Source organism: Leopardus geoffroyi, chromosome A1, assembly GCF_018350155.1.
Source record: "Leopardus geoffroyi isolate Oge1 chromosome A1, O.geoffroyi_Oge1_pat1.0, whole genome shotgun sequence".
NCBI lineage: Eukaryota > Metazoa > Chordata > Mammalia > Carnivora > Felidae > Leopardus > Leopardus geoffroyi.
Window position 1 is genome coordinate 235,778,876 of NC_059326.1, and position 25,537 is coordinate 235,804,412.

At 47.7% G+C, this 25,537-nt stretch overlaps 1 protein-coding gene across 1 annotated transcript in view; it reads right to left on the bottom strand.

Moving 5' to 3' along the window:
• Window positions 1-25,537, bottom strand: part of ADAMTS16 (ADAM metallopeptidase with thrombospondin type 1 motif 16) — a 160,072-nt gene that overhangs the window by 72,609 nt on the left and 61,926 nt on the right. Inside the window, exons 9-12 of the mRNA XM_045442729.1 lie at window positions 25,156-25,293; window positions 15,727-15,880; window positions 6,339-6,434; window positions 1,017-1,165 (exon numbers count right to left, since the gene is read on the bottom strand). Of these exons, the coding sequence (XP_045298685.1) occupies window positions 1,017-1,165; window positions 6,339-6,434; window positions 15,727-15,880; window positions 25,156-25,293 (537 nt within the window). The remainder of the gene's footprint in view (window positions 1-1,016; window positions 1,166-6,338; window positions 6,435-15,726; window positions 15,881-25,155; window positions 25,294-25,537) is intronic.

The following is a 25,537-nucleotide window of genomic DNA, read 5'->3' on the forward strand; positions in this document are numbered from 1 at the left end:
CTTCCACTGGTTGGTGCTGATGGGAAACACCCCCGGCTCACCCCCTAGAATTCACGTGGACGCAGCCATACGATGTGGCGGACCCACTGAGCGTCACACGGTAAAGACAGGACTGAAGAGCCGTGATAGGAGTCATGTTTTAAGCAAAGTCAGGTGCAAAGGGAGGATTTGGAAACTCCTCTACCCCAGCGCACTGGGGACCGCTTCTGGTGTCCCTGTCTTCTCACGGAAGGTCACAGTGAAGCCACATGTGGCAAAGGTAAATATATTTCATGAAGAACCCAACACCTGGCTTTTTTTTTTTTTCCCACGTGAAAAAATGGTTCTTCCTGATTCTTATTCATTTGCGTTCTCCATATCTTCATGATTTACATACTCATTTCAGGCAGACCCTTGGTATTTCCCAGAAATGTGGCTAAAATCCACTTCCTGAGTATCGCTGCTGGGTCTGTTATCACGTGCTATGGTCAGGTCGCTTGAAGCATCTTAAATTATACCAAAGAGATATCGCTGTTCGAGAAATACTTGACTAAAATGACTTTCCTGCTCAGTGATGCTTTTTAATTCCGGCAGAGCCAACACACAGGGTTCCGTTAGATTCAGGTGTAGGACAGAGTGACTCGACACCTCCGTGCCTCACCCGATGCTCATCACAAGCGCCCTCCTTAATCCCCATCACCTGTTTCACCCATACCCCCTCCCCCCTTCCCTCTGGTGACCATCAGTGTGCGCTCTATAGTTAAGAGTCTGTTTCTCACTTTCTCCCTCTTCTTTTTCCCCTTTGCTTGCTTCTTAAATTCCACGTAGGAGTGAAATCATACAGTATTTGTTTTTCTCTGACTTATTTCACTTAGCATAAAACTCTCTAGCTCCGTCCATGTGGTTCCACCTACTCAGTGATCCCTACACAGCTACGTGACGTACAGATCGATATTACTGAATTTAGGTACACATGCGGCTTGGGAGGTTCACCGCACAGAAATCGCTCGTGAGGAGGGAAGTGAGGACGTACTTACTTGGGATTTGCGCACAGGCGGTCTCTGTGAGACACCCCTCCTCCGCAGGTCCTGGAGCAAGGGGACCAGGAAGACCAGTCTGACCAATGGCCATGCGTGGGCTTGGGGCCTTCGTCACCGTATTTCACACACTGTCCTCCCCGGCACCACTAAAAATTGAAAAAGAGAAAAAGGTTGACGTGACTCGTGGGTGGATAGGCGGGTCCAGCACCGCTGTGATGTCAGTCGTGGGGAGTTTGGTAGAACGCGCAAGATATCAACACCTGACCTTCAGGTAAGCGTATGATACAAATACAGTGAGTGGATGTTGCTTCCTTTTCCTTTTCCAGCCTAGCACGGTTTATAAATCCCCGTAGAGGGAAGATACACAGAAGAACCATTTTCTAGTGTCCGAGCTGCTGGAATTCACCACATGTAATTAAGTGGTGTTGCGCGAACTGAACGTTCAGCCTGATCGTGCGGCTCTCAGGTGAGTGAACTCCAGTCTCTCCGAGAACAACGTGCTTTTCATAGCTCTTTGAGAGCAGACAGGGCCTCGGGTAGAAACGTCCAGCTGGAGGTTCCGTGTGACTCAACACCTTGTCATTTCTGGCCGATGCTCTGTGCCGTCACTCCCAAGCACCTGGGCTCCAAGCCCGGAGCCCGGAGGTTATCGGCGGATGCGGGTCGGAGGTCACACTGCTTCCCGGGGAGATAACACAGCCCACACAGAGCTGCACGTGTCCCCACGCGGCTGGAGATGCCATCAGCTGTCCCTTCTCAAGAGCAACGCTCGTCGATGTCAGTTCACGCCCAAAGCCACGCGTTGTCTTTGCTTCCATCACACGTCAAGGCTACTCATCTCACGTGGTGTTCAATGCTGTTGGTTTTCCACCCATGGTTTGGTGTAGACTTCGACAATCTTCAGGCCATCTGCTGAGAGGAGAAAAGGAAGTTGCTCGTCCCTTGCTGCTGGCCCGCAGGGACCAAGCAGAGCCTGGCCTGAGGGCTGTGGGGTGAGGGACAGGGTCAAGTCCCCTCCCGTCTGGCTCCAAGGTTAGGGCCACTGGATTTGTTCCAAGAGAAAAAATGGTACTTTACAAGAGGAAAATAACAACACTTCAATTATTCATTGTTGTGTCGGGTGAAAACGTATCAGATGGCTGCCACTTGACCTTTGCTGGCAATTACAAGTGGTTTGATTTAACACCAGTCAAGGAAGGAAACTTGAACATAAGAAATTCTGAGCACTGAAATCTCATCCATTCAATTCTTGGATTCTTTCCCACAAGCAAAAAATAAGTCTCTCTTTTGTTACCTCCCTGCCCTCACCCCCAGGTGCTAGAACAAGTCCTGAAGTCCCCCTGACACCCTCAGCCCGGTGAGGGGTGCACAGAAGACAGCAGGGGACCTGCTCCTCAATGGCCTCGAGTCAGAGGAGAGAAGGAGCTGAGAGAAGCAGAGGGCTGGCTCCTGTGGGCTCTGGGCAGGGCCCTGCAGCTGGCAGAGACCGGGAGGGACCGGGAGGGACCGGGAGGGACAAGTCAGGGGTCTGCTGTGGTTGTTTTGTCCCATTTAAAAAAATCACCCAGTCAGAGCTTTCTAACACACAACCCAGAAAGTGTGAAAGCAAGAACCAACACGTTGAAGCTCAGAAAATATTTTCAGGTTTTAAAGCCACTCGAAACAATGCTTCTGTTACAGTTTTGGTCGAGCCAACAAGGTGACAGGTGTCTGGGTCCAGTTGCTTTTGCTTCTGGCATGTAAGGATTACTTGAAGAAAATGTGGTTTCACTCTGTTTTAAAAGTACAGCAAATATTTACGTTTATTCTTCCAAATTTTGGGTTTATCCTTTCTTTTTTTTTTTTGACGTAAGAAAATAACTGTACAGATGACGACTTCCTTTTCCTTCGGTCAGTGAGGGCCCGCTGCACATGCTCTGTTCGTTCTGCTTGTCCGCCTACGGGATGTCTGCGGATCATCTGCTGCAGCGCCCAGACGGGGCTCTCCTTCTGCAGGTGGGGTTCTTCAGCCACTGCCCTCTTCACGCACATCTGCGTGGTTTCCGGTCTTCTGCTGTCGAAATTGCTGCTGCCGTTGGTATTCTTGCCAGCGAAATGCTGCTGCTTTCGTCCGAATATCCTTACAGGACCGTCCCTTTACAAGTTGCTTTTAGGGGCACCCGGGTGGCCCAGTCGGTGAAGCATCGGACTCTTGGTTTCGGCTCAGGTCACGATCTCACAGTGTGTGGGTTCAAACCCTGGGGTTGGGCTCTGTGCTAACAGTGCAGAGCTGGCTTGGGATTCTCTCTCTCCCTTCTCTCTCTGCCCTCCCCTGTTCGATCTCTCTCTGTCTCTCTCAAAATAAACTACAAAAAAAAAATTATTAAACAAAAACTTTCTGGAGGTCTGAGGAGAAAACACCGTAACTTCTCCGAGGGAGGTTGGGGGGGGGGGGGAAATGCACGTGGGCATGAAGGTACAGGGGCCCAAACACGTGCATCCACGTGCACACCGACTTTATGTATCAAGTCCACGCAGGTCACAGAGCTGGGGAGCCCACCGTGAGCGGGTCAGGGAAGGGCATGTGTTAAGTACGCACACGCCATTTCCACCAAAACACCAGTTAGGTTTCCGGGACCACCCTACGTTTCTCACCATTTGTATTTTATTCATGGACAACGCGGCGTTCGAGAGAAGGCTTCATCTTAGCAAGCGAGATGTCGCGATGCGTGCTCGTTCCTGCTCTGATACTGTCCCTGGAGTCTGCATGGCACCTCCAAACCCAGCCCACACGGGAAGCACCCCGATAAGATGCAGCTGCTGACTCGGGGAGCGGGGAGAAAAGGAACCTCAGTATTAGTCCTGCTGCCGTGTGGCCTGGGGCAGGTGACTCCAGTGCTCTGAGCCTGCGTGTCCCCCCCCCCTCCCCCCCGAGAACCTTAGCGATGATGCGTACCACCAGGCCGGGCTGCTCCAAAAATCTGATGTGGTCACAGGGGCCAAGCACCGAGCACCGAGTGTCAGATCTGGGTAACGTGAGAGCTGGTTTAATTCTACATTAGAGGCCCACAACTGTTAGAGGGCTAGAATCTGCTTTCCTACGCTTTGGGCTGTGGTCCCAGCCCCTTGCCCTGGATTCCTCTGGCATGAGAACAAAGGAACCCAGCGTCCTTCCCTGGAAAGGTTCTTGAGTGCCCGAGGGGGGCCGCGACAGACTCGCCCTCACACGGTGGTCGTCAGGGCCGCCTGTATTTGAGGTACTCAGGATAGAGCTTCATGCTACAAAATGCAATCAACATCAGCCCCATTTTCCACCACGCACAAGCCTCGCAGGCAGCGCAAGGTGGAAGGAAACAGGCTCCCGTCCAGGAGAAAAGTGCACAGAAGCGGCATGGTTGTAGCCAATCACCCAGAACGCACCTACCGGGACCGGCCAAAGCACTGTGACACTGACGTCTGGGAACACACGCTTCTAGACCGATAAAGCTCAGGGACGCACGACAGCCAGTAACACAGGAAGGCACGCAATTAACAGCAAGGGGAGATTTCACAGGAGCGCTGACGCCGTCCCGCGTGTATTCTGGCCCGACAAGGGAAATGAACTGAAAATACCAAGAACCACCGATTTGACTGTGCTTTTGCGGTAAATAAAACATAACGAGAATGTATAGGTGATTTTCAGGGAGCGCCAGAGCTAGGGAGCTGGTCCTACAGGAAGCAGGCGACCTGAGAACCCCCCGGGGCCTGCGTGGGCTGCAGCTTCTGCCAATCGTTCCGGAGAGCAGCCTCGTTTTGCGAACTGTCACCTGAAGAGTAAAGGTCAACCAACTAAGTGCAGAAGGTTATGACCACCTGCGGCTTACTGCTCAGGCCAATTCCCTGGCGTGCCGCGACCATGTGTGTTTTCCACGTTGTGGCACACCGGCAGGTTCCTCTCCTCTTCCGAGACTCTAAAAGCATATTGATTACATTTTGTTTGTAAGTAGGCTTCATGCCCAGTGCGGAGTCCAACAAAGAGCCCAGCTCGGGGCTCGAACACACAGCCCTGAGATCAAGACCTGGGCTGAGATCTCGAGTTGGGCGCTTAACTGACTGAGCCACCTAGGTGCCCCAGAGTTTTATGGGTATGAATTATTTAACTCCTGTTGCTTATATCTCTAGAAGGATTTAATTGTGAGTACCCCCGTCTTTGAGGGACTAAACATAGGGGTCTCTGCCGTAGGGGCTCTCCTAGCTCTTCATTCCCTCTGTCGGTGTCGCCAGAATTTATCCTGGGAGCACGTGTCAGCCCTGTCTGCTAACATGTTTAACCCTTTCTGTCCATGCTCCCATTAAAATACGTTCAGGGTGTGATATATTTGCTTTGGAACCTACACGTATGAACCAGTGACATTTAGGCATGAATTTCTCTTTCACGTTCATTAGCATCACTGAAAAGGTCACACGCCTAGCCTTGCAGACATGGTTACGTAATAATTTGGGTCCCGTATATTTCCATCTTTATCAACAGTCTTATATTTTAGATGTGTTTTTTATGTTCATTTATTTGAGAGAGAGAGAGAGAGGGAGAGAGAGCATGAGTGGGGGAGGGGCAGAGAGAGAGAGGGAGAGAGAGAATCCTAAGCAGGCTCCAGGCCCTGAGCTGTCAGCACAGAGCCTGACGTGGGGCTTGAACCTACAACCCACGAGATCACGACCGGGGCCGAAGTCGGACGCCTAACCGACTGAGCCAGCCAGGCACCCCCTCAATAATAGTCTTATATATTAAAAAGAACAGTGAAATCACAGGTTTAATCAAAGGAGTCAAAAGAACACTCTTGGATATTAAGATCCTTTCAATTCAATGACAAAATCATCATTCTCTACCAGTGAGTAATAAATGTGCTGCTTTATGTAGCTCTTTTCTCTACCGAAGCGCCTCTCTTTTTTTTTCCCAGGGGAGACGACAGGTCAGAATGGTCTGCTCCAGGGTCCTCGAATTGATGCCCTGTCCCTTTAACAGCACTACCTAATGCGGGTGCTGCCCACGGTTAAAATATGGTCAAGGGTTTAATGTTTCCCCTCATTAAATACATGCGGTTGCCACCTGTCGCCTGGCATCCACATCTATTAGTGGCAGATGGCCCACCAATGACATCATCGGGAAAGGAAGAAGAGGAGAAAGGAGCCCCCTCCCGGTACCAATCGAGATTAAACCCCATCTTCTGACCCAGGGGTAGGTTCGCACATAGAAATGAGGAAGACGGGCTGACAAAATACCAGCGCGGGAGGAGGAGAGGTGCGTGGGTAGAGAGGCTGTGACATCCGAGCATGACCCATGACCCGAGATTAGGTCCTTACCATGTCATGCCCACAAACGGTGCCTTCTGCTGCAGGCATAAATTTAGTCTCGCATTTCCTTCCAATTCGGTGGCACCACAGGGCTTTGCAGATATCCTACAGGGGAGAAAAGGTCGTTAGTGTTACAAATGGTCCACAAATCTACAATAAAATATCACTGAATGACCGAAGGGGAAAACGGCAGATATAAATTAAAAGCGGGTTAGCAGCAGCAGATGAAAATGGTAAAGAAGAAAGAAGATTCAGAGACTCATGTTCTAGACTCGGCCCGACTTCATTCCATCCCTGAAGCTTTTATTTATTCATATGTAGTTATCATCAATTTGACACAATGATGTACTTTTTAAATTTTTTTAAGTTTATTTATTTTGAGAGAGAGAGAGAGAGAGAGAGAGAGAGAGAGACAGAAAGGGCATGTGTGAGCAGGGAGAGAGGCAGAGAGAGAGAACTCCAAGCACAGAATTCAGTGTGCCATCAGCGCAGAGCCTGACCTGGGGCTCAAACTCACGAGCCATGAGATCATGACCTGAGCCAAAATCAAGACTCAGACGCCCAACTGACTGAGCCCCCCGGGCGCCCCACAAAATCATCTTTCCTAAACTAACAAGTAAAATAGGCTGAATCCCGAGGTTGGAGCAAACTACAGAAATTGAAAAGATTCGATAAAGCCTAACACTGTACAATTTATTCTTTCACCTCTCCAAGTCTGAATCCTCATTTCTAAATTAAAGTTGATTATGAAATTTTCTGACTTGCCCATCCATCCACCCACCCACCCACCACCCCCAATCCTTTTTCTTAATTATTATTCAAGTTTATTTATTTACTTTGAGAGAGACAGAGACAGCGTGGGGTGGGGGGTGGGGGAATCCTAAGCAGGCTCTCAGCTGTCAGCCCAGAGCCCAATGTGGGGTTCAAACTCATGAACCTGAGATCATAGCTGAAATCAAGAGCTAGACGCTTCACCAACTGAGCCACCCAGGCACCCCCATCCCCAACCTTTGATGAAGGCCTAGAATATGCCAGTTGCCTTGCTAGGAGGGAGACTCCATAAGGAATATGACCCAGACCCACCCTCTCAAGCACGGTCTAATGGGGTAAATTTGCTGTAAGTCACCATATCGTGCAAGCAGGAAGACTCAGGAAAGGACACACGGGAAGATATGACGTCTCAGCCAATTCCTGAGCTTACGGACTTTGTTACGGAAGAGGGAATGACATTCAAGGGAGAAAGAACAAAGGGTTTGGGCAGAGGAAGGAAGACCCACATGGCTGATAGGGCAGTAAAATAAAACAAGATCTGAGATTTACACAGTGAAAGTCTCTCCAAGTTCAAGGAATCAATTTTCCTTTCATAGCTTTCTACGCCCAAAGGAACATCCTAGAGAGGGGCGAGAGTACGACTCAGAAAAGGATGGAACCTTCAGGAACGCTGGTGGTAGCTTCAAACGCACAGGAGGCTAACGTTTCTTAAATGATCTGCACAACTGTTCTGGAGATGTGAACCGGCGTTCAGTCGCGAAGCGTTACTGGGGCAAATGTGTCACGTCGGTGGCGAATGCCTCTCACGAAATCGGCATGCTGAGTTGGGGGCCTCTGTTCTTGGCCAGAACAGCGTTTACGGATCAGAGCCGTAAGCAGACCTCAAGGAATCCGTAAGAGCAGGGGCCCGAGCGTCTGCAACTCTCCAAAGAGACAACTGCAAAGCGCTGGCTTGCAGGGTGACGACTTGATAGGGTACCAGGATATAAATAAAGCTCCCTTGAAATCGGAGCTCACGGACGCAGGCTCGATGTCTGGGTGGGAAAGTGGTGGATCAGAACCAGAGTCGGTAGCGCAGTGGGAGGCAGGCGTCCCCGCCCTGGAGCGGCGGCTCACCATGAAGTCCGGAGGCTGGGTTTGGACACGTAAGCCAATGAAGGCACAAGTGGATGAATGGATAAAGAAATGAATGGGTGGATGGGAACGAGGTCGCTCCTGTGGTCGGGTCACATGGGAGATGGACACAGTGGCTGGGCAGAGAGTCCGGGCTTCCGGGAAGGGAGGCACATCGGTGTGGACTGGAAGGGCAGATCCGGGCAGGCAGTGTCCGCCTCGTACGCTTGAGGATGGGACCCCCACCCCCACCCCACCCCCCCCCCCCCCCCCCCCCCCCCCACACCGTCCCGCTCACGGCCTGTCCTGGGAGCTAAATGCAGTGGTTGTCGTTAACACACCCAACTCAGGCCACTACCCCGGGGGCACCAAGCGCAGCACACATTTCCTTCACTCCACGGGTGGGAGGTGACTCCAGCCCAAATCCCGCTCTGCCGGGCTTCACGGCCGCGGCCTCAGGGAGCGGGTGCTACCAACGGATGGGGCAGTTTCAAAGACTATCCAAGACGATACAAAATAAATGGTGTTTTAAAATGTTAAGTTAGGGCTGCCTGGGTGGCTGAGTCGGTTGAGCGGCCGACTTCGGCTCAGGTCATGATCTCACGGTCCGTGAGTTCGAACCCCGCGTCGGGCTCTGTGCTGACAGCTCAGGGCCTGGAGCCTGCTTCGGATTCTGTGTCTCCCTCTCTCTCTGCCCCTCCCCCATGCACGCTCTGTCTCTCAAAAATAAACATTAAAAATTTTTTAAATGTTAAATTATTCCTGTGTATTTGACATAGCTACCTGACACAGAGCTCAATACCTAGCTGGCTTTCAATAAACGCTTTCTGAGTGAGCTGAACATCTGTCAGTTTATTCCTGTGGAAACCTTGGATGGAATGAGCGGGACCATTTTTCCTATGGAAGGAAATTAGTAACGGTCAATGAGATGCGATTGTAAAAACATCTAAGAAGACATAGACAGGGCACCTTATGTATGAAAATACTAGATCTAGACCCTACTATTTAAAGTATTCTCACAATATTCTTACATCGTAGTTTTCAGAAACATTCTGTAGAATACAGAACTATGAATGGAAGATACCATTAAAGGTGATTTTTTTTTTTTTTGACTTTACTAAGGACAAAGCTCTCAAATACAGGAGGTGGATGATAGCTTGCCCCTAAGGCACGTGACCCACTAACTCAGTCTATGCCTGGCCTATGCCGCCTGTGTATTTCAGCCCATCCTGGAACCAGCTTGATCCCCAACACCGTACTCCAGGCCAAAACAAATCACAAGAGTGAGAAGAGCCTTGAAATATCATATAATCCATGCTGTTTTCCAACATAGCAAAATGTATTTGAAACCTTGGTACCCTACAGATGTAACTGACGTTTCACAAAAATGTGACACTCTATCCTGGAAACCACATGAAACTTCTAGCATCTCAAAGAATTAGGTAATAAAATGACCACGAAACAACTGAACAACCAAAAACCGATGACACCCTCCCACTTTTATCATACTTTGACTTAACTGCTAACTTCTGGACATAGTGTGCAAGGATTGTATTAAATTAACCATTATTGTTATATGTCATTACATCCTTTATTAAATTTCAGGGTCCTCTTGGAACAAAGACCCTATTAAATCATACGTCTAGGGTCAAAGAGCTGGAATGTAAGACATGCTGGGTGTGGGGGGAAGCTCCCAGTTTCACTACAGTACCCAGGACACAAAGGGGATCAGGTTTCCAAGTCGCTCTGGCAGTCTGCATCTCAGACCAGGGTCAGGCCACCAGGCACCGCTGATGTTGATGCTGACGGGGCAGGAGAGGCGCTAGATGAAGACGCGATGCTAACACACGCGATGACGACGTGACAACTAACACTTAACTCAGGGAGGACAAAGCTAAAGGCACATGGAGAGTCCACACTTGCTTTCGTCTTTGCAGCTAAGGAGCATGGTCTTTAACGAGGGCACTCACTTGCGAGTCTGTCCCCCAGTTTAAGAGCTTACGTGCATGGCGCATCTGAGTGGCTCAGTTGGTTAAGCGTCCAACTCTTGGTTTTGGCTCAGATCCGTGATCTTATGGTTCGTGGGTTCGAGCCCCACGTCGATCTGCGTGCCGTCAGCTTGAGGCCAGCTTGGGATTCTCTCCCCCTCCCCACCCCATGCCCCCTCTGCTGCTCTCTCTCTCTTTCTGTCCCTTCACCCTCTACCCTCAAAATAAACACACTTAAAAAAAAGAGCTATGTTTATGAAGACCGGTTTCAGTCCTACTGACTTGGTTAAGTTCAACCTCACAATCTGACACCACAAATAAAACCAACGTTCTCAGAGGGCAGTGTTGGGGATTTCCACACTGTGAGTTCGGCACTACCAGATCCGTGATCTCAAACGGTCTGTATTAGACTCTCCAAAAATACAAACTGAAATCCCATTACAAATGATGTTATAATGGGATCTATAAATTATTGCAATTATTTATTTTTGTTTTTGAAGAAGTAGGGTTCTTTCATCACTAATTCCAATGATCCCTATGCAAGTCCTCAGAGGGCAGAGAAAGCCATGGCCACATATGTGCGTGAACTCACGCATGAGTATGTAAACACACATACACCATATGCACATCTATTTATTCCAGAGACAGATACATATGTGTTCACATTATTCATTAACTTGCCCAAACTAAATAGCAGAGCGACTTAAAGAGCCCTTTTCTAAAATAGCATTCCTCTGTCTATCCCCCTGCTCAGCAAATGTGCAATTGAGAAGCCCTTATGTGTTAGTTGCGGGATTAGGCACCAGGTAATTTGCTGGTTATTATTTTATATTCTCCCATCAGTAAACTCTGGATCTTTATACTTCAACCTAACAAAACAGACCCATTTCATAACATTTCAGAAGGAGTTCACTTACATTTTTTTAAATGTTTATTTATTTTTGAGAGAGAGATAGAGAGAGAGAGAGAGAGAGAGACAGAAAGTGAGTGGGAGAGGGGCAGAAAGAGAAAGGGAGACACAGAATCCAAAGCAGGCTCCAGGCTCTGAGCTGTCAGCACAGAGCCCCGACGCGGGGCTTGAACTCACGGACCGTGAGATCATGACCTGAGCCAGAGTCGGATGTCTAACCAACTGAACCACCCAGGTGCTCTGGGAAGGAGTTCGTAAAAAAAAATTAAATTTTATTAGTGAAAATATTGTGAGATGCTTTAATTCACTTGGAAGATACTTTAAGTGCTGCACCATAACTAAATTTGAGGTTCAGGATCCTAGAGATTGTGGCCACACAAATGGTACTTAACTTAGAAAATACGTCATGTTTATTTATGCTGAAAAACAACTTTACATCATAGGGAATGAGCTGGCCTCACTGATTCTAATGGATGTATTACTGTTTAACTTGAGAAGATATTTCTTCCACGGTCCATGACGACGTTAACTGGTACCAGGATTACCTCTCTGCACACAAAAACTACGTAAAACTGGACAAAATATTTGGGCCAATTGTTCTGCACTTTGCAACAGGCAGCACAGTAGTGTCCCTCAAGAGAAGGGAGATGTAATTTGAGTGACACCGCGGCCCCGTCAATCTGCCTGGAGCACCTTGCTGACCGTGGTGCAGAGGTGGGTCCCAGGCAGATAATGCAGTCCCCCCAAATGGACGGTGCAGAGATCAGAGCTGGGCCTACAGAAGGAGCCAGAATCCATGAGAATATGTGGGACCAGAAAAGAAAAAAGCCACATTAAGCTGGGGGCTGCAGGTGCCTGCCTGAGGATTTCCTGAGGTCCCTCCTGATCCGTGGGGTGAATGGCTGACATACTACATGATGCTTCGAATGGCCCAGCACAAGGCAGCAGCTTTGGGCTAAGAGCTGACAGGCTGGAGGACAGAGGCCACACCGTGCTGGGAGACACCGGAGTTCAGGCCCGCCCATGGTGGAGAGACCTCAGTGAGCAGTCTGGGCCCTCAGTGGAGAGCCCGAAGTCCACGTCTGCTGAGTGAGAACCACACTCCAGAGCACAGGCTTTGCCCTTGCGCTAAGGACAGACTGAAAGAGAGGAGCCCTAGGGAAGAACCAAAGAAAGCCTCAAAGGGACAAGGGATCACCTCTTCACATAAATTTTTATAACATAAAGTGATCATGTATTACGTTATAAATATACTCAAGGCTATAAAGGAAAAAGTAGACAGAATGAATGAAAAAAATGGGAAATTCCAGTAGAGAGATATAGACTGCAAAGAACTAGATGGTATTTCTGGCAACTGAAACTTAAAATAACCCAAACGTAGAGCGTGCTGAATTGTCTAGACAAGTGACTAGGGAGGGCAGAAGCTACAGATGATGACCAACTTTTTATCAGAAACAACGGAGTCCAGTTGAAAGTGGAATTATATCCTTCAAATTTTTAAAGGGTAAAAATACAGAAAAAAACTGTTGAGAATTCTATATTCAGAAAGACTATTCTTCAAAGTGGTGGGTGAAATAATGACATTTTCAGAGAGAGAAAAGCTGACATCCTCTGTGGCTAGCCGATGCAGCCTATAAGGAACGCTAAATCGGGTCCTTCAGGCCAAAGCAAATGATACGATTTGAAGCTGATCCATAAGAATGCATAAGTACTATGTGGTAGATTGGTGGGTGAATGTGAAAGACGGTCCAATTTTATTTAAAAGTAACTCCCTGTTGGGGCACCTGGGTGGCGCAGTCCGTTGAGCGGTTGAGCGTCCGGCTCTTGATTCCGGCTCAGGTCACGACCTCCGGAACCGTGAGACCTGTCCCCGCATCGGGCTCCGAGCTAACAGTGCAGAGCCTGCTTGGGAGTCTCTCTCTGCCCCACCCCTGCTCACACTCTCTCCTTCTCCCTCGAAATAAATAAATAAACATTTAAAAAATAATAATAAATTAAAGTATCCAAAGCAGGCTCTGGGCTGTCAGCACAGAGCCTCAACGTGGGGCTCGATCTCACGGTTTCCGAGATCATGACCTGAGCCGAAATCAAGAGCCAGTCGCTCGGCCCTTGAACCGACTGGGCCACACGGGCATCCCGTAACTCCCTATTTTAAAACAAACATTAGAACGTTGTGTCAGGTAGCTTGTAACATGCACAGAATAAAATACATGACAACAGTACAGTGTGAAGGAGGGCCACATGGACTGACTTGTTGTAAGGATCTTGCATTTTACATAGAGTGGCACAATGTTAATTCTACATAGACTGTAAATTAAAGATGCGGCTATAATCTTTAGAATGACCACTAAAAACTAGTGTAAGAAAGTATGGCTAAGATGTAAATTGAGGAAAAAATAGAATTTTTAAAAGCAAGTTTACTCCGAAAGGAAAGAGGGAACTGAAAAAGAAATGTGAGTGTGATGCCTGGGTGGCTCAGTCGGTTAAGCATCTGACTCCGGCTCAGGTCATGATCTCACGGCTCCTGGGTTTGAGCCCCACATCGAGCTCTGTGCTGACAGCTTGGAGCCTGGAGCCTGCTTGGGATTCTGTGTCTCCCTCTCTCTCTGCCCCTCCCCTGCTCGTTCTCTCTCTCTCTCTCTCAAAAATAAATAAAACATTAAAAAAATTTAAAAAAGAAGCGTGGCCAATAGGAGACAAAGTTTAAAACCAACCAATACAATTCCTCAAGTTAACTTAATAAACAAGAGAAACTATATAACTACATCAACAGACGCAGAAGACGTTTCCCAAAAGTCAACACACTTTTGTGATAAAACCTCTCAACGATCTAGGCCCAAAAAGGAACTTTGTCTGTTTGATAAAGGGTAACTATGTAAAACCAACAGCGAACATCATATTCGTTTTCTATTCGTCACTGAGGTTTCTAATCGTAATTGCAATGTAGTTAACACACGGTGTTAGTTTCGGGTATACAATACAGTGATTCAACAGTTCTACACATGGCTCAGCGCTCATCCCAGTGGGTGTGCCCCTAACTCTCCTCACCTGTTTCACCCTCTACCCCCAGCTCCCCTCCGGTACCCTGTTCTCTAGAGTTAAGAGTCAGCTTCTCTGTCTCTCTCTCCGGTTTTGTTTCTTAAATTCCACGTGTGATTGAAATTACACGGCGTTTGTTTTTCTCTAACTTATTACACTTAGCATTATATTCTCTAGCTCCATCCACGTCACTGCAAATGCTTTCCTTGGCAATTACAAAGCTCCAGAATAGGCCAAGTGTACCTAAGGTGCTGGGAATCAGAGCAACGGTTGCTCACCGGGGTGGGGAAGGGACTGAATGGGAGAGGGCATGAGGGAACTTTTCGGCTTTACAGAAGTAAGCCACATCCCGATCAGTGTGCTGGTAACACACTGTGTTACAAACGTGGGTAAACACATTGGTGATTCACTGCATGTAAATATCCCCTCAATGACGAAAGGTGTACTGCATTTAACTTCTGGGACTTTCCAAGTGGCGCTAGGCTACCCTGGTTGCCATCGCCCACGGTCACAGAGCAAAAATAATGTGGAAACCAGAAGCGTGCCGTAGGAAATCCCACCTTCGAAAAACACCAATTAGTGTTACGCTCCTTTCCCTTAACCAACGGAAGAATAACACGCAAAATTCTTAGGGATGTCACACGTTCTGCCCATGAAAGAGGACAACATGAGGGATACGTGCTGCTGGTGACTGACTTATCGCTCTTCTTTACGGCTGAGATTACCCAGCCGAGGGGACGAGAATCCAGTTGTGGCACATGGATTGTAATTGATCTTAGGGGGAGCTCTCCTTGAGTTTAGAAGAAAAGAGATTATCACGTTAGATTTCAATCGGAAACTTTCCCGGCGCATTATGAAATGGTGGAGGTTCCCGGAGGATCGTATTTTTGTCTGTTTTCCTCTCGATCTCCTTATAAACTACAGTAAGAGAGATCTCAAAAATAGTGGCTTTCATTTAATGTATGGGTCCCTTCCCTTGTGGCTCGGTACAGAAAGTTCCTAGATCGCCATCGGTCTGCCCGTCCAGCGCAAGCACGCGTCTCTGCCATATGTGGGGTTTATGTTAGGAAGCCACGCCAGTGATGGCCCCGGACTCAGTGCAGGAGATAGCAGCTTCTAGGAGAAACTTCTCTAGCAATCCCGTATTTGGGAAATACAATAATCAGAAGCCCTAGACAGGCTGCTTCTCCATAGTAAGTTCCGCTTACATCTGAGGAAGATAGAGCAGGGCGGTGCTGTTTGCTTAACCGCGTTTGAAAAAAACGCAGAGTATTAGTTAGCCAACTTACACCAACCAAAGGTTACTGCTGAGCTCCCACGTGATAAATCAGAGAGAAAGCGCTGAACTAACGGGCCAAGTCAGTTCTCCAGTGGAAACTGATACCCACACCAGTATCTACCATCACTTGCTTTGCCAGGAAAACATGTGTTTCCTGTTATAGGAGACCAGCTTTCACATACAGGATTTGACATTTGGTAGGTACCCAATAAATGCAGAATCCATCAATGTCCGTTACACTGAATAAAACGGTTTTATGAGTCACATTGCACTGAGCACTTGCCAATAATCACTTGCCTTTTTGAAATCCAGCATGCAGAGTTTGGCTTTCTCTCCAAACTGCCACTTGCACTGAGTGTTTGCATCGTACAACTCTCCCGGCAACTTCTCAGGATACTTGTACTCCTTCACAGGCTTCGGCTGATCAGCCAGGCACAGAGCTTGGGCAGTGCTGAAACGCAGAGGAGAGATGGTGCTGCTCGTGATTCCGGAAGACTTACCAGAGATACGCGCTGAGTTACGCCTTGATATTCTCATGCAATCTGACAACACAGCCCGAACAGAGAGGAGGGGGCGTTTTTCTCCAGGGGTCTGACATCAATCTCGATTATCTTTGGATCCGGGGGCCACAGGTCCTCAAATTGCTCATAACGCATCTCATCTTTTCCAGGAGGGCAATTTGTTCTTCATCAGATTTCTCCAGCTTATCACGGGGCAGAGGGAAACGGAATCGCACAACCAGATGGACAACGTGAGAAGCTCCGACGGCAGACACCTTTTATGCATGCTTCTTGCCATGAACGATCAACAGATGGCAATGGGCACTGGGCAAGGCAAACACAATCAACCTCAAAGACCAGAATTTTCTTTTCTTTTCCTCCCTCCATTCTTCCTTCCTTTCCTTCCCCGCTTCCTCTCGTCAGTCCCTCCCTCCTTCCCTCCCTTCTTTCCTTCCCCGGGGCCAGGGACCACCTGCACCACAGCTCACAGCCTCCGGAGGTTTGCCATGGAACACAGCAGCAATTTCTACCAGTAATGCTCTACACTCACGCTAATTTCTGACTCGATTCCCAAGTCAAGGAGGAAATTAACTCTGCCTAAGTTCACTAGCAGATGGCTAAAGACCAACGAATGATTTTTTCCTACACAAACACGGTATTCCCTTCCCTACGTGCATAGTTAAAATTTTTGCGTTTGGAGGAAGGGAAAACAGTGTTTGCACGTAGCAACTAAACTTTACTTACAAATTTCAACAAGCAAAAAAATCCCCCACCCCGCATATTCTCAACATACTGACCAAGAGCAGACCCACCCATGCATCCCTACACTTTCCTTTGTGTGGTCACCCACCTTGACCCGGATCATTTTGGCCTCAGTCTCCATGGCCCAGTCCCAGATCCCACTGCCTTGGAGTCCATGCATGCATACCTTCAATTAATATCCACACACAAAACACAAGGGGTGGTACCAGTTAACCGTGGTAAGAATTAATCCTACATACAAGGAGGTCAGAAGCCTTCTGAGAGCAAACCGAGAAAGAGAGATTAAATCAGATGATAGGAAAGTGTTCAGAGCAGTGGCCGGCTCATTGTGCATGTTCCATAAATGACTTGTCTACCACTATTAAGGCAATCATAGTGCAAAAGGATATTTTGAAGTGAAGAAAAACGAATAAAAGCATAATTAACACTCCAAGACAGGAGGGACTTAGCAATTCTGGAACTCCATAGAACCTTTTTCTGATGGATCACAAATGATTTCTATACACTAGTTCAGTGTTCCCCAGTATCTCCCGGAGGCTACATCAGGGAGGCAATCTTATCCCTACCCTACAGACAGGAAATTAGGACATGTCGGCCAAACGGACCGGCCCAAGCAAGAGACTGAAAATTCAAAAAGGTTCACAGGTTCAGGAATTTTTATAGTTTGTGTAAATGTATGAGCACATGGCCTGAGGACAAGGTTCCCGCCTGGCCAAGAAAAATGAAGCTCACGGACTGGGAGCCTGGAAGAAGGTTCAGGAACACACATACCACTACTGGGATGTAAAAGTCGGTTCCAATTAGCTTCACCTTTGAAGAGCTGCAACTCCCCATGCTGATCGTACCCTGGTCCTTCTGGTTTGGCTCACGCTGGAGCACGTCTGATTTCTACCCTCGGCCCCAGCAGGTCTCACAGCTAAGCGTGCAGCCAATGGGGCAGGTGCGAGAAAACCCCACGGTGTGGACGTAAGAAGGAAAAGCGCTGTCACTGTAGGAACAATCCCCCATAGCATCCACACGAACAAAATGTGTTTGACTCATTTGAATGTGCTGGACGAAAGTCAGGTGACCTACATGTGATAAGCAAAACGATAAGGCTTGTAGATCACATGGAAGAATATATTCAGGACTTTGGGGTAAGCAGAGTTTTTTTTTTTTCCCAACAATACACAAAAAAGCGTTAACCCTGAAGGAAAAATAGGGATTAATCTGGTCTCCGTGACACAAAGAAAAACTTCTTTTCACCAAAAGACACCATTAACAGTGTAAATACTGAGTCACAGAGTGAAAGATGATATTTGCAGTACATGTTCTCCATAATGGACAAAGTGTTCCTACTCAGAATATATAAAGCACTCCCATCAAGAGATACAAGATGAAACACTAAAGCCTAAGTTTTACAAATTCACAAGAGATTTGAAGAGGCACGTCATTAAAGATTACTCGAGTGTCCGTTAAACATGAAAAAGGCACTCCAGGATCTCTTTATTTATTTTTTTTTTTCAACGTTTATTTATTTTTGGGACAGAGAGAGACAGAGCATGAACGGGGGAGGGGCAGAGAGAGAGGGAGACACAGAATCGGAAACAGGCTCCAGGCTCTGAGCCATCAGCCCAGAGCCCGACGCGGGGCTCGAACTCACGGACCGCGAGATCGTGACCTGGCTGAAGTCGGACGCTTAACCGACTGCGCCACCCAGGCGCCCCATCCAGGATCTCTTTAATTAGCACGTTGGAATGCCGCTACCCCCATCGACGGAGCTAAAATGGAAAAGACCGACCAGACCGAGCTACGGCCAGGATTTAGAGCCATGTGAACGCTCGTAATGGCTCTAGACGTGTGACTTGGTGCAACCACTTAGGGAAGCTGTCTGGCAGTGTCTATGGACACTCCAGACTGTGTATTTATGACCCTGAAGTTCCAGTCCTACGTAAAATCAGGGATGTATAAGCAAACACACAGACTATGCAGAGTAGCATTTCTTCTAATAGCCCCAAATCCGAACCTCAAATGTCTCAACAGAATGGATTCATAAGCTGTGGCATACTCATGCAATTAAAAATAAGTAAACAATGCTATATTTTTATGGTAGCAACAAGGATGAGCCTCGTAATCATGATATTTAGCCAATCGCAACAGATGCCGAGTAGCACATAGCTCACGATTCCATTCATAGGGAGTTCAGCAATGGGCAAAACCAGTCTATGGTGTCCTGCATCGGGAGAATGTCCATCTCTGGGGAAGGGCTATCTCTGGCGTAGTCACTGTGTCTTGTGCCTTTTTATAAAGGCTAGTTACCACATCCATCACCCCACATATTTAGAGTTGTGAGCATGTGAGGACTTTTAAGGTCTACTCTCCTAGCAGCTGTGAAACGTAGAGTACGTCAATCTCTAGTCATCATGCCACGCACAAGAGCCCCCAGAGCCCATGCATCTTACTGCAAAGTTGTACCTGTGATCACCTTCACCAATGTCCCCAAACCCCCACCGTGGCGGTCACCTCTCCACTCTCTGTTGCTATGAGTTTGGTTCTTTTGATTCCACAGATGAATGAGATCATACAGTACTCGTCTTTCTCTGACTTCCCTCACTTAGCATAACGCCCTCAAGGTCCAACCACATTGTCAAAAATGGCAGGATTTCCATCTTTCTCATGGCTGAATAACGTTCCATCATACGTATATCTCATCTTTAGCTATTCATCTGTAGACAGACGACAGACAGGTTGTTTCCCGTCTTGGCTATTATATTGAGCTCTGTACATTGATCTGAGAAGACGGTACAGCACCACGTTCACTGTATGAAATTTCACTGAGCGGAACCCTCATCATTTTGTGCTTTTCTATATATCTGTTTAACCACGACAAAAATAACGTTAATAAAAAAACAAGGCAAGGTCAGAGACACCACAGTGGTATTTCAAAGTCCGTTTCCCACTCTGATTGACGAGCCATAAAAGGTGAACGAGCTTGAGAGATCTTACAGTCGTCTCTCTACCTTGTCCGAGTCGGGAACAGGGGCCCTTGGAACAGATTATATTACTGGCCAAGGTCGAGACCTTCCCAGACACGCCTGGTAAAGCCACGATCAGCATTTGAGCTCTGACCCCCTCTGCTGCTCTTTCTGTCACAGGGCAGTGCCTGCGCTCCCGTCTTCCTGCAGAAACTAAGGACAGCTGTGGCTTGGTTTTTCTTAAGACAAACGTTATACAGCAGAGCAAGATGTGAACTGAAGTGCATTCTTTCCATTACACCCAAAAGTGTGCTTAACGGGCTCTCGGGTCAAATCAAACCTTCTCATTGACAGAGGGCGTATGGGGTATGGAAGGGGACCCATGCATCCTTTAAACTCCTGGTTCCCAGTGACGGCCCCCTTTCCCATGGACTGACTTCGATTCACAGGGTCAGAGGGGAGGTACATTCACAGGTCTGCAGTAAAGGATTCGCATTTTTAAAAAGCCCATTGAAGATGAGTCCCCGTTGTCATTCAACTAAATTAATGAGCTAAGATTGCCCTAATCCTAGGTCTCCCAGACGCAGACATGAGTACATGGGATGAGGTCTGTGTCCGTTCACAGGAAATGACGCATGACTTCACTGACTAGGTCGATGAATTTACTCCAAACACGTATCTGTCCTTCTTGACTACCAACTGTGGAGAAATGCTGTGCTGACAACTTCAGACCAACCGAGGTCCTTTATTATATATTTTTTCCACATACCAAATGCTAGACTGCTAATAAAGGCAAGTGGATTCATCTTTATAAGTTAGCCACTTGTCCTTACTCATTGCTGGGATCGGATCCAAACAGCTGCCCCATTGGCGGAGAACAGGATCGTGATTACGTGGAAATCAGGAAGTCAGCAAACATGTCAAAGAACACAGTCTCCGATTCCTTACACCAAGAAGACACCACTGTTAACACAGTGTAGACGTGTCTGATTCACGACCGGTCACCCCAAGTAAAAGAAAGCTTGGGTGAATCTGACAATGGGAGGCTCTCTTGGAAAATGTAACTTTTCAAGAAAACAAATGGGTGACATGTGTAATCTTGCATATCTGTTTATAATCATGTGGCCCAGAGAAATTAGCAAAGTTCTTGCAAATAAAGGTTTATTACGGAATTGCCCCACAAGGGTTTTACTGGTGGACACAAAAACAAATGAGCGCACTCGAGCAGACATCGAACCGTCCTGGGATCCCAGAGCAAACATGTCTTTGAACCAGACTCTTGGCAACCCCTCCGAGGGTCACAGTCTGATTCGAAGATCACAGCCCATATCTAATGTCATCAAAACAATTGTTCCCTAAGCATATAACAATTTCCCTTCCACGAGATCTCCTATATTTCTTGGCAGCTTAAAAACTTTATCTGGACTCTTTTACGATGCTGATTCTCACTGCACACCCAAACTTCGCATCCCTGGCTTTCCAATATTTGTCCGAGAATGTTTCAAAAAAATCAAAAATGTTTATCTTCATCATCACCGTTAAAATGAAAAAGCTATAACATTTTGAAAAATAATCTAGAAAATTACAGGGAAGATTTGTGATACAGAAGACTACAAATTTCCCTTGTTAATACCAATAAGAGCATCGTGAGCTTAAGTTCATGCCCTTTTTTTATGACGGAAAGCAGAATTCTTCACACACACACACACACACACGCTCACACGCACCTCAAGCAAATCTGAACCGGCGTCAGAAAGAGCCACAAACCATGCTAACAATCCCCACCTCGATCCTATGAGGACCCCACACAGGGAACAGCAAATGTCAGAACGACCCTAATGGGAGAATAATGACCACACTGTTTTTGGTAATAGAAATAAAAGAAAAATGATCAAGCGTATCTTCCTAGAATGCAGATTTATATTACCAGGAGACGGATATTATCCACAAAATTCTCACTCTTTGTGGGGCCATAAGATACGGAAGGCGGCCATCATTCCGGTAGGCATTAAGTACGTTGACTGATAGGGGGAGGGACCCCAAGCTGAAGGCTGGTAGTCAGGATGCTGGCTCAGAAGAGTCGTGCAAGGTCATCTGGAGAATTGAATGAACAGACAGCAAGAAAGGGAAACCAGCCATGGGCTCACAGCTCCACGTGCGTGTGGGGGGCAGTCTGAGATAAGGGGCAAACTGGGGGTACCAACAGAAAGAAATACCCATGTGACCCCACCCTATGGTGTGCTACAAACTAGATGATGTCACTTATGTAACGGAAAAATAAAAAGGAAAGAAAAGGGGCTTGACCAAAAAAATAACGGGAAAAAGAGAGAAAGAGAGGAGAAAAAAAAAAAAAAAACAACAAAGAAAACCTAGAACCCAAGATAAGGAGCTCATCGAAGCTAGCCAGAGTGGCTGGGGGAAACCTGAATGGGGTCTATCGGGCACAACAGGAACCTCGGACTTTCGCCCTTAATCCCTGGCTCGGAAAAACTAGTTCTCCGTTTTGACTGTAGGAACGGGCATCAGTTATAAACTCTGGCCGCTAACTTGGTGGTTCTTGGGTGTCGCCATTCTGTTTTTCTTCCACAAACTCTGGTCGAGCCGATGTGGGTCCTGCACCCTGCAGCTACGTGTCCCCTGTTCACCTGCTGGCATCATGGTGTGGCAGAAACGGGAAAGGTGAGAGCATGTGGTCTTGGTGCCTGGGACAGGCCCAGGATGGACCCCCTCTAGCGGGGGTTCCAGAGGACGGTAGAAAGGGGGAGGTCATCAGGTGACGTGGGGAAGCGCGTGCACAGGTAACCACTTCCTATCCACGTCTTCGTCATGTGTGTCTATTAACATTTATAAGCACTCACGGTATGCCATATAATTAGTTATGAGTATGTAATATATTTTACATAGCATATACATATACATATATGTGTGTGTACATATATATATACACACAGTGTCATCTTTTTTAAAGAATTCTGCGCTGGCAAAAGCTTTGCTTTCCTTGAAATATCAGCATTTGCCCTATTTTCTGTTAATAGGAAATAGATTTGATCTCCTTTCTTGCTTTGGTTTCTAGAAAGACCAAATTTGCCCAATCTCAAGCTTCAATGGCGCAGCCTAAGCATGCGTTTTAAGACTGACATATTTCTGTGTTTTCTCGTTGCCTCTTCATTTTTTATTTCCATCTGCTTTTCCTCTTCAGCCGACTGTCAATTCTAATTATTTGTTTGTTTTCTTGTCATGACCTGCTCCGAAGTCTTACGGGAAGGTGGTTTTGGCGGCTACCTTCTGCCAAGAATATACCTTCCATGCTGAATCTCAGAAATGTGAACGCATCTAATTGAGAACTAAACACGGCAGCCCGTCTCCTGCCAGCACGGATGCATTTTGGGAATCAAGAAGCACACGCTTCGTATCTCCTTGACGAGGATCAGTGGGTTGTGGAGGGCCGGTGTGTTTGTCAGAGAGCGGGTGCGAGCCTTCCATGTGTCTGGGAAAACAGAGTATGTTTCTGTGTAATGAACACGCATGCTCTCCCTGCTGAGCCGAAGCAATTCTTCCCAGAACCAGGGAAATAACGCTCTTGAAATGACAAAGGTCGGGGCTCCTGGGCGGCTCAGTCGGTTGAGTGTCCGACTTCGGCTCAGGTCATGATCTCACAGCCCGTGAGTTCAAGCCCCACGTCAGGCTCTGTGCTGACAGCTCGGAGCCTGGAGCCTGCTTCAGATTCTGTGTCCCCCTCTCTCGCTGCCCCTTCTCTGCTCCCACTCTCTCTCCCTCTCAAAAATAAATAAACATTAAAAACTTAAAAAGAAATGATGAAGGTGGAAAGTGGGTCAAATTTTAGGAGGGACAAAAACATCTGACTACAGTCTGTTCCAGGGGCCACTGCCGGGTCCCAGGAGAGTGTGTTCACAAGGGAAGACAAGGGACGCTGGGGGTTCAGATGGACACGACACCTCCACTCTCCGGCCCGCGTGCCAGCAGCCTGTGCTGGTGGTCAGAGATGAGTTGTCTTCACTGAGTTAAGAGCTACTTTCTTTTTTTTTTTACGTTTATTTATTTTTGAGAGAGAAAGAGAGTGCGAAGGGAGGGGCAGAGGGAGAGGGAGGGAGAGAGAGGGAGAGAGGGAGAGAGGGAGAGAGAGAGAGAGAGAGAGTCCCAAGCAGGCTCCGTGTTGTCAGTGCAGAGCCCAACCTAGGGCTCGAACTCATGAACCGTGGGATCATGACCCGAGCCGAGATCAAGAGTTGGACGCTTAACCCACGGAGCCACCCAGGCGCCCCAGAAGCTACTTTCCAAACAAAGGCTCTCCCTCATCTTTTTAGTATTTGAACCAACTAATTTTGTTGAGATAAAAACAAAAGGAGAAGCCATGATTTCAATTGAATTGCTTCTCCTTGGCTATTTGCTTCCAGGCTTCTTGGGATCAGTAGAGCGAGGCCAGGGCCCGGGGCCAAAATGCCTAGACTCCATTCCCGACTCTGTTTCCCCACATTACTTCCCCTGTGGCAGGAGCTGGGGCTGCTGCTGAGCTCAGCTGGCCCTCTCTTTCACCGTCATGCCCTTTTCCTTCAGAGCACGTGGGGAGACGACATTCCTTACCCACCCCGTGCGATCCGGGCCATCAGCTGCGCTCTCGCTGCCAGGAATGCGGCCCTGTCCTGCTCCGGTCACCACCAGCTGCAGTGACATCTAGGCCCCACAAGAAGGGGAGACCACAGGGCGGGAGGACCCATTCTCTGCATGACCACACACAGCACACTTGCTGATCTGCACACGACCTTCTGAGTCAGAAGTACGCTCAGGGTTAACAGGTAAAACCAAACTCCAAACTCAAAGTCTTGAGATCTGGGGGGAGATCCAGCCTTACTAGCCAACTAAAGCTGCTTCTTAAAGTCCCTTCTTTCTCTAAAACACTTAAAATCTACTATCTCTTTTTCAGGGGGTCAAACCCTGCTTCCCCAATGTTCTAGACCCTAGATGAATTAGCACTATAGTAAAACTTTCCAAAAATAATTATTAAAATTACAGGAATTTAGAGCCAAGCTAAGGTATATATACTCAAGTTTCCCCTCCTAATAAGAAATGTAGTTTGTGGAAGAAGAAACACACACACACACACACACACACACACACACACACACACACGTGCGCACGCAAGTTATGTGTACTTTATAATCGTGCGCACAGGTCTTTCTGTTCACGAATACAAAATGGTTAGTTACAGAAGTGAGAAGTTAAAAAAACCAAACGTTGGTGACAAATACTTTGATTTGGTAAGCACCCTGGGTTTCCTTTGAGCCTCAAGGTCAAGTGACGTCGGGTTAAGCCTGCCAGACTCGGTGCTCTAAGGAAGTGTCTGGCAAACTTCTTGGCCGAGTGGCATCTTCAAATGGGAACCGTCTACAGGAGTCACAGCCACCCCTGGGCTGCTTGGACAGAACGAGGCTGACCGGGCAGGGCTCGCCAAAGGCACGCAGAGACACACGACCAGCTCTCGGAGTTCCTACCTTAAAAATCTGTGTAGATACTGGCGGCTGCAGGGTGACCAGGAGAAGACCCCGTTGCGTCCTGCCAGCGTAGGGGACATGATGTTCCCCTCCGACTTTTTGCACATGTTGCCTTCTCCGTCGTGGACCATGCCAAAGCTACGAGAGAGAGAAATGGTTCCTTCAAAACACAGAACAGTGCCGATGATCCACTATATTCTACAAAAACACACGTCAACACCGTGGACGTCTCCACTTCTGCATGCCGGTCGGGCCGAAATGAACTGTCTGTGCAGCCAAGCTGTGGAGACTACCCACGTATTCACAGACCTTTCCTGAAGGACTGCCATTCGGTGAGTTGTTCTGAAAGTTCACACCAAGCACCAAAACGGATGTGCCTGCT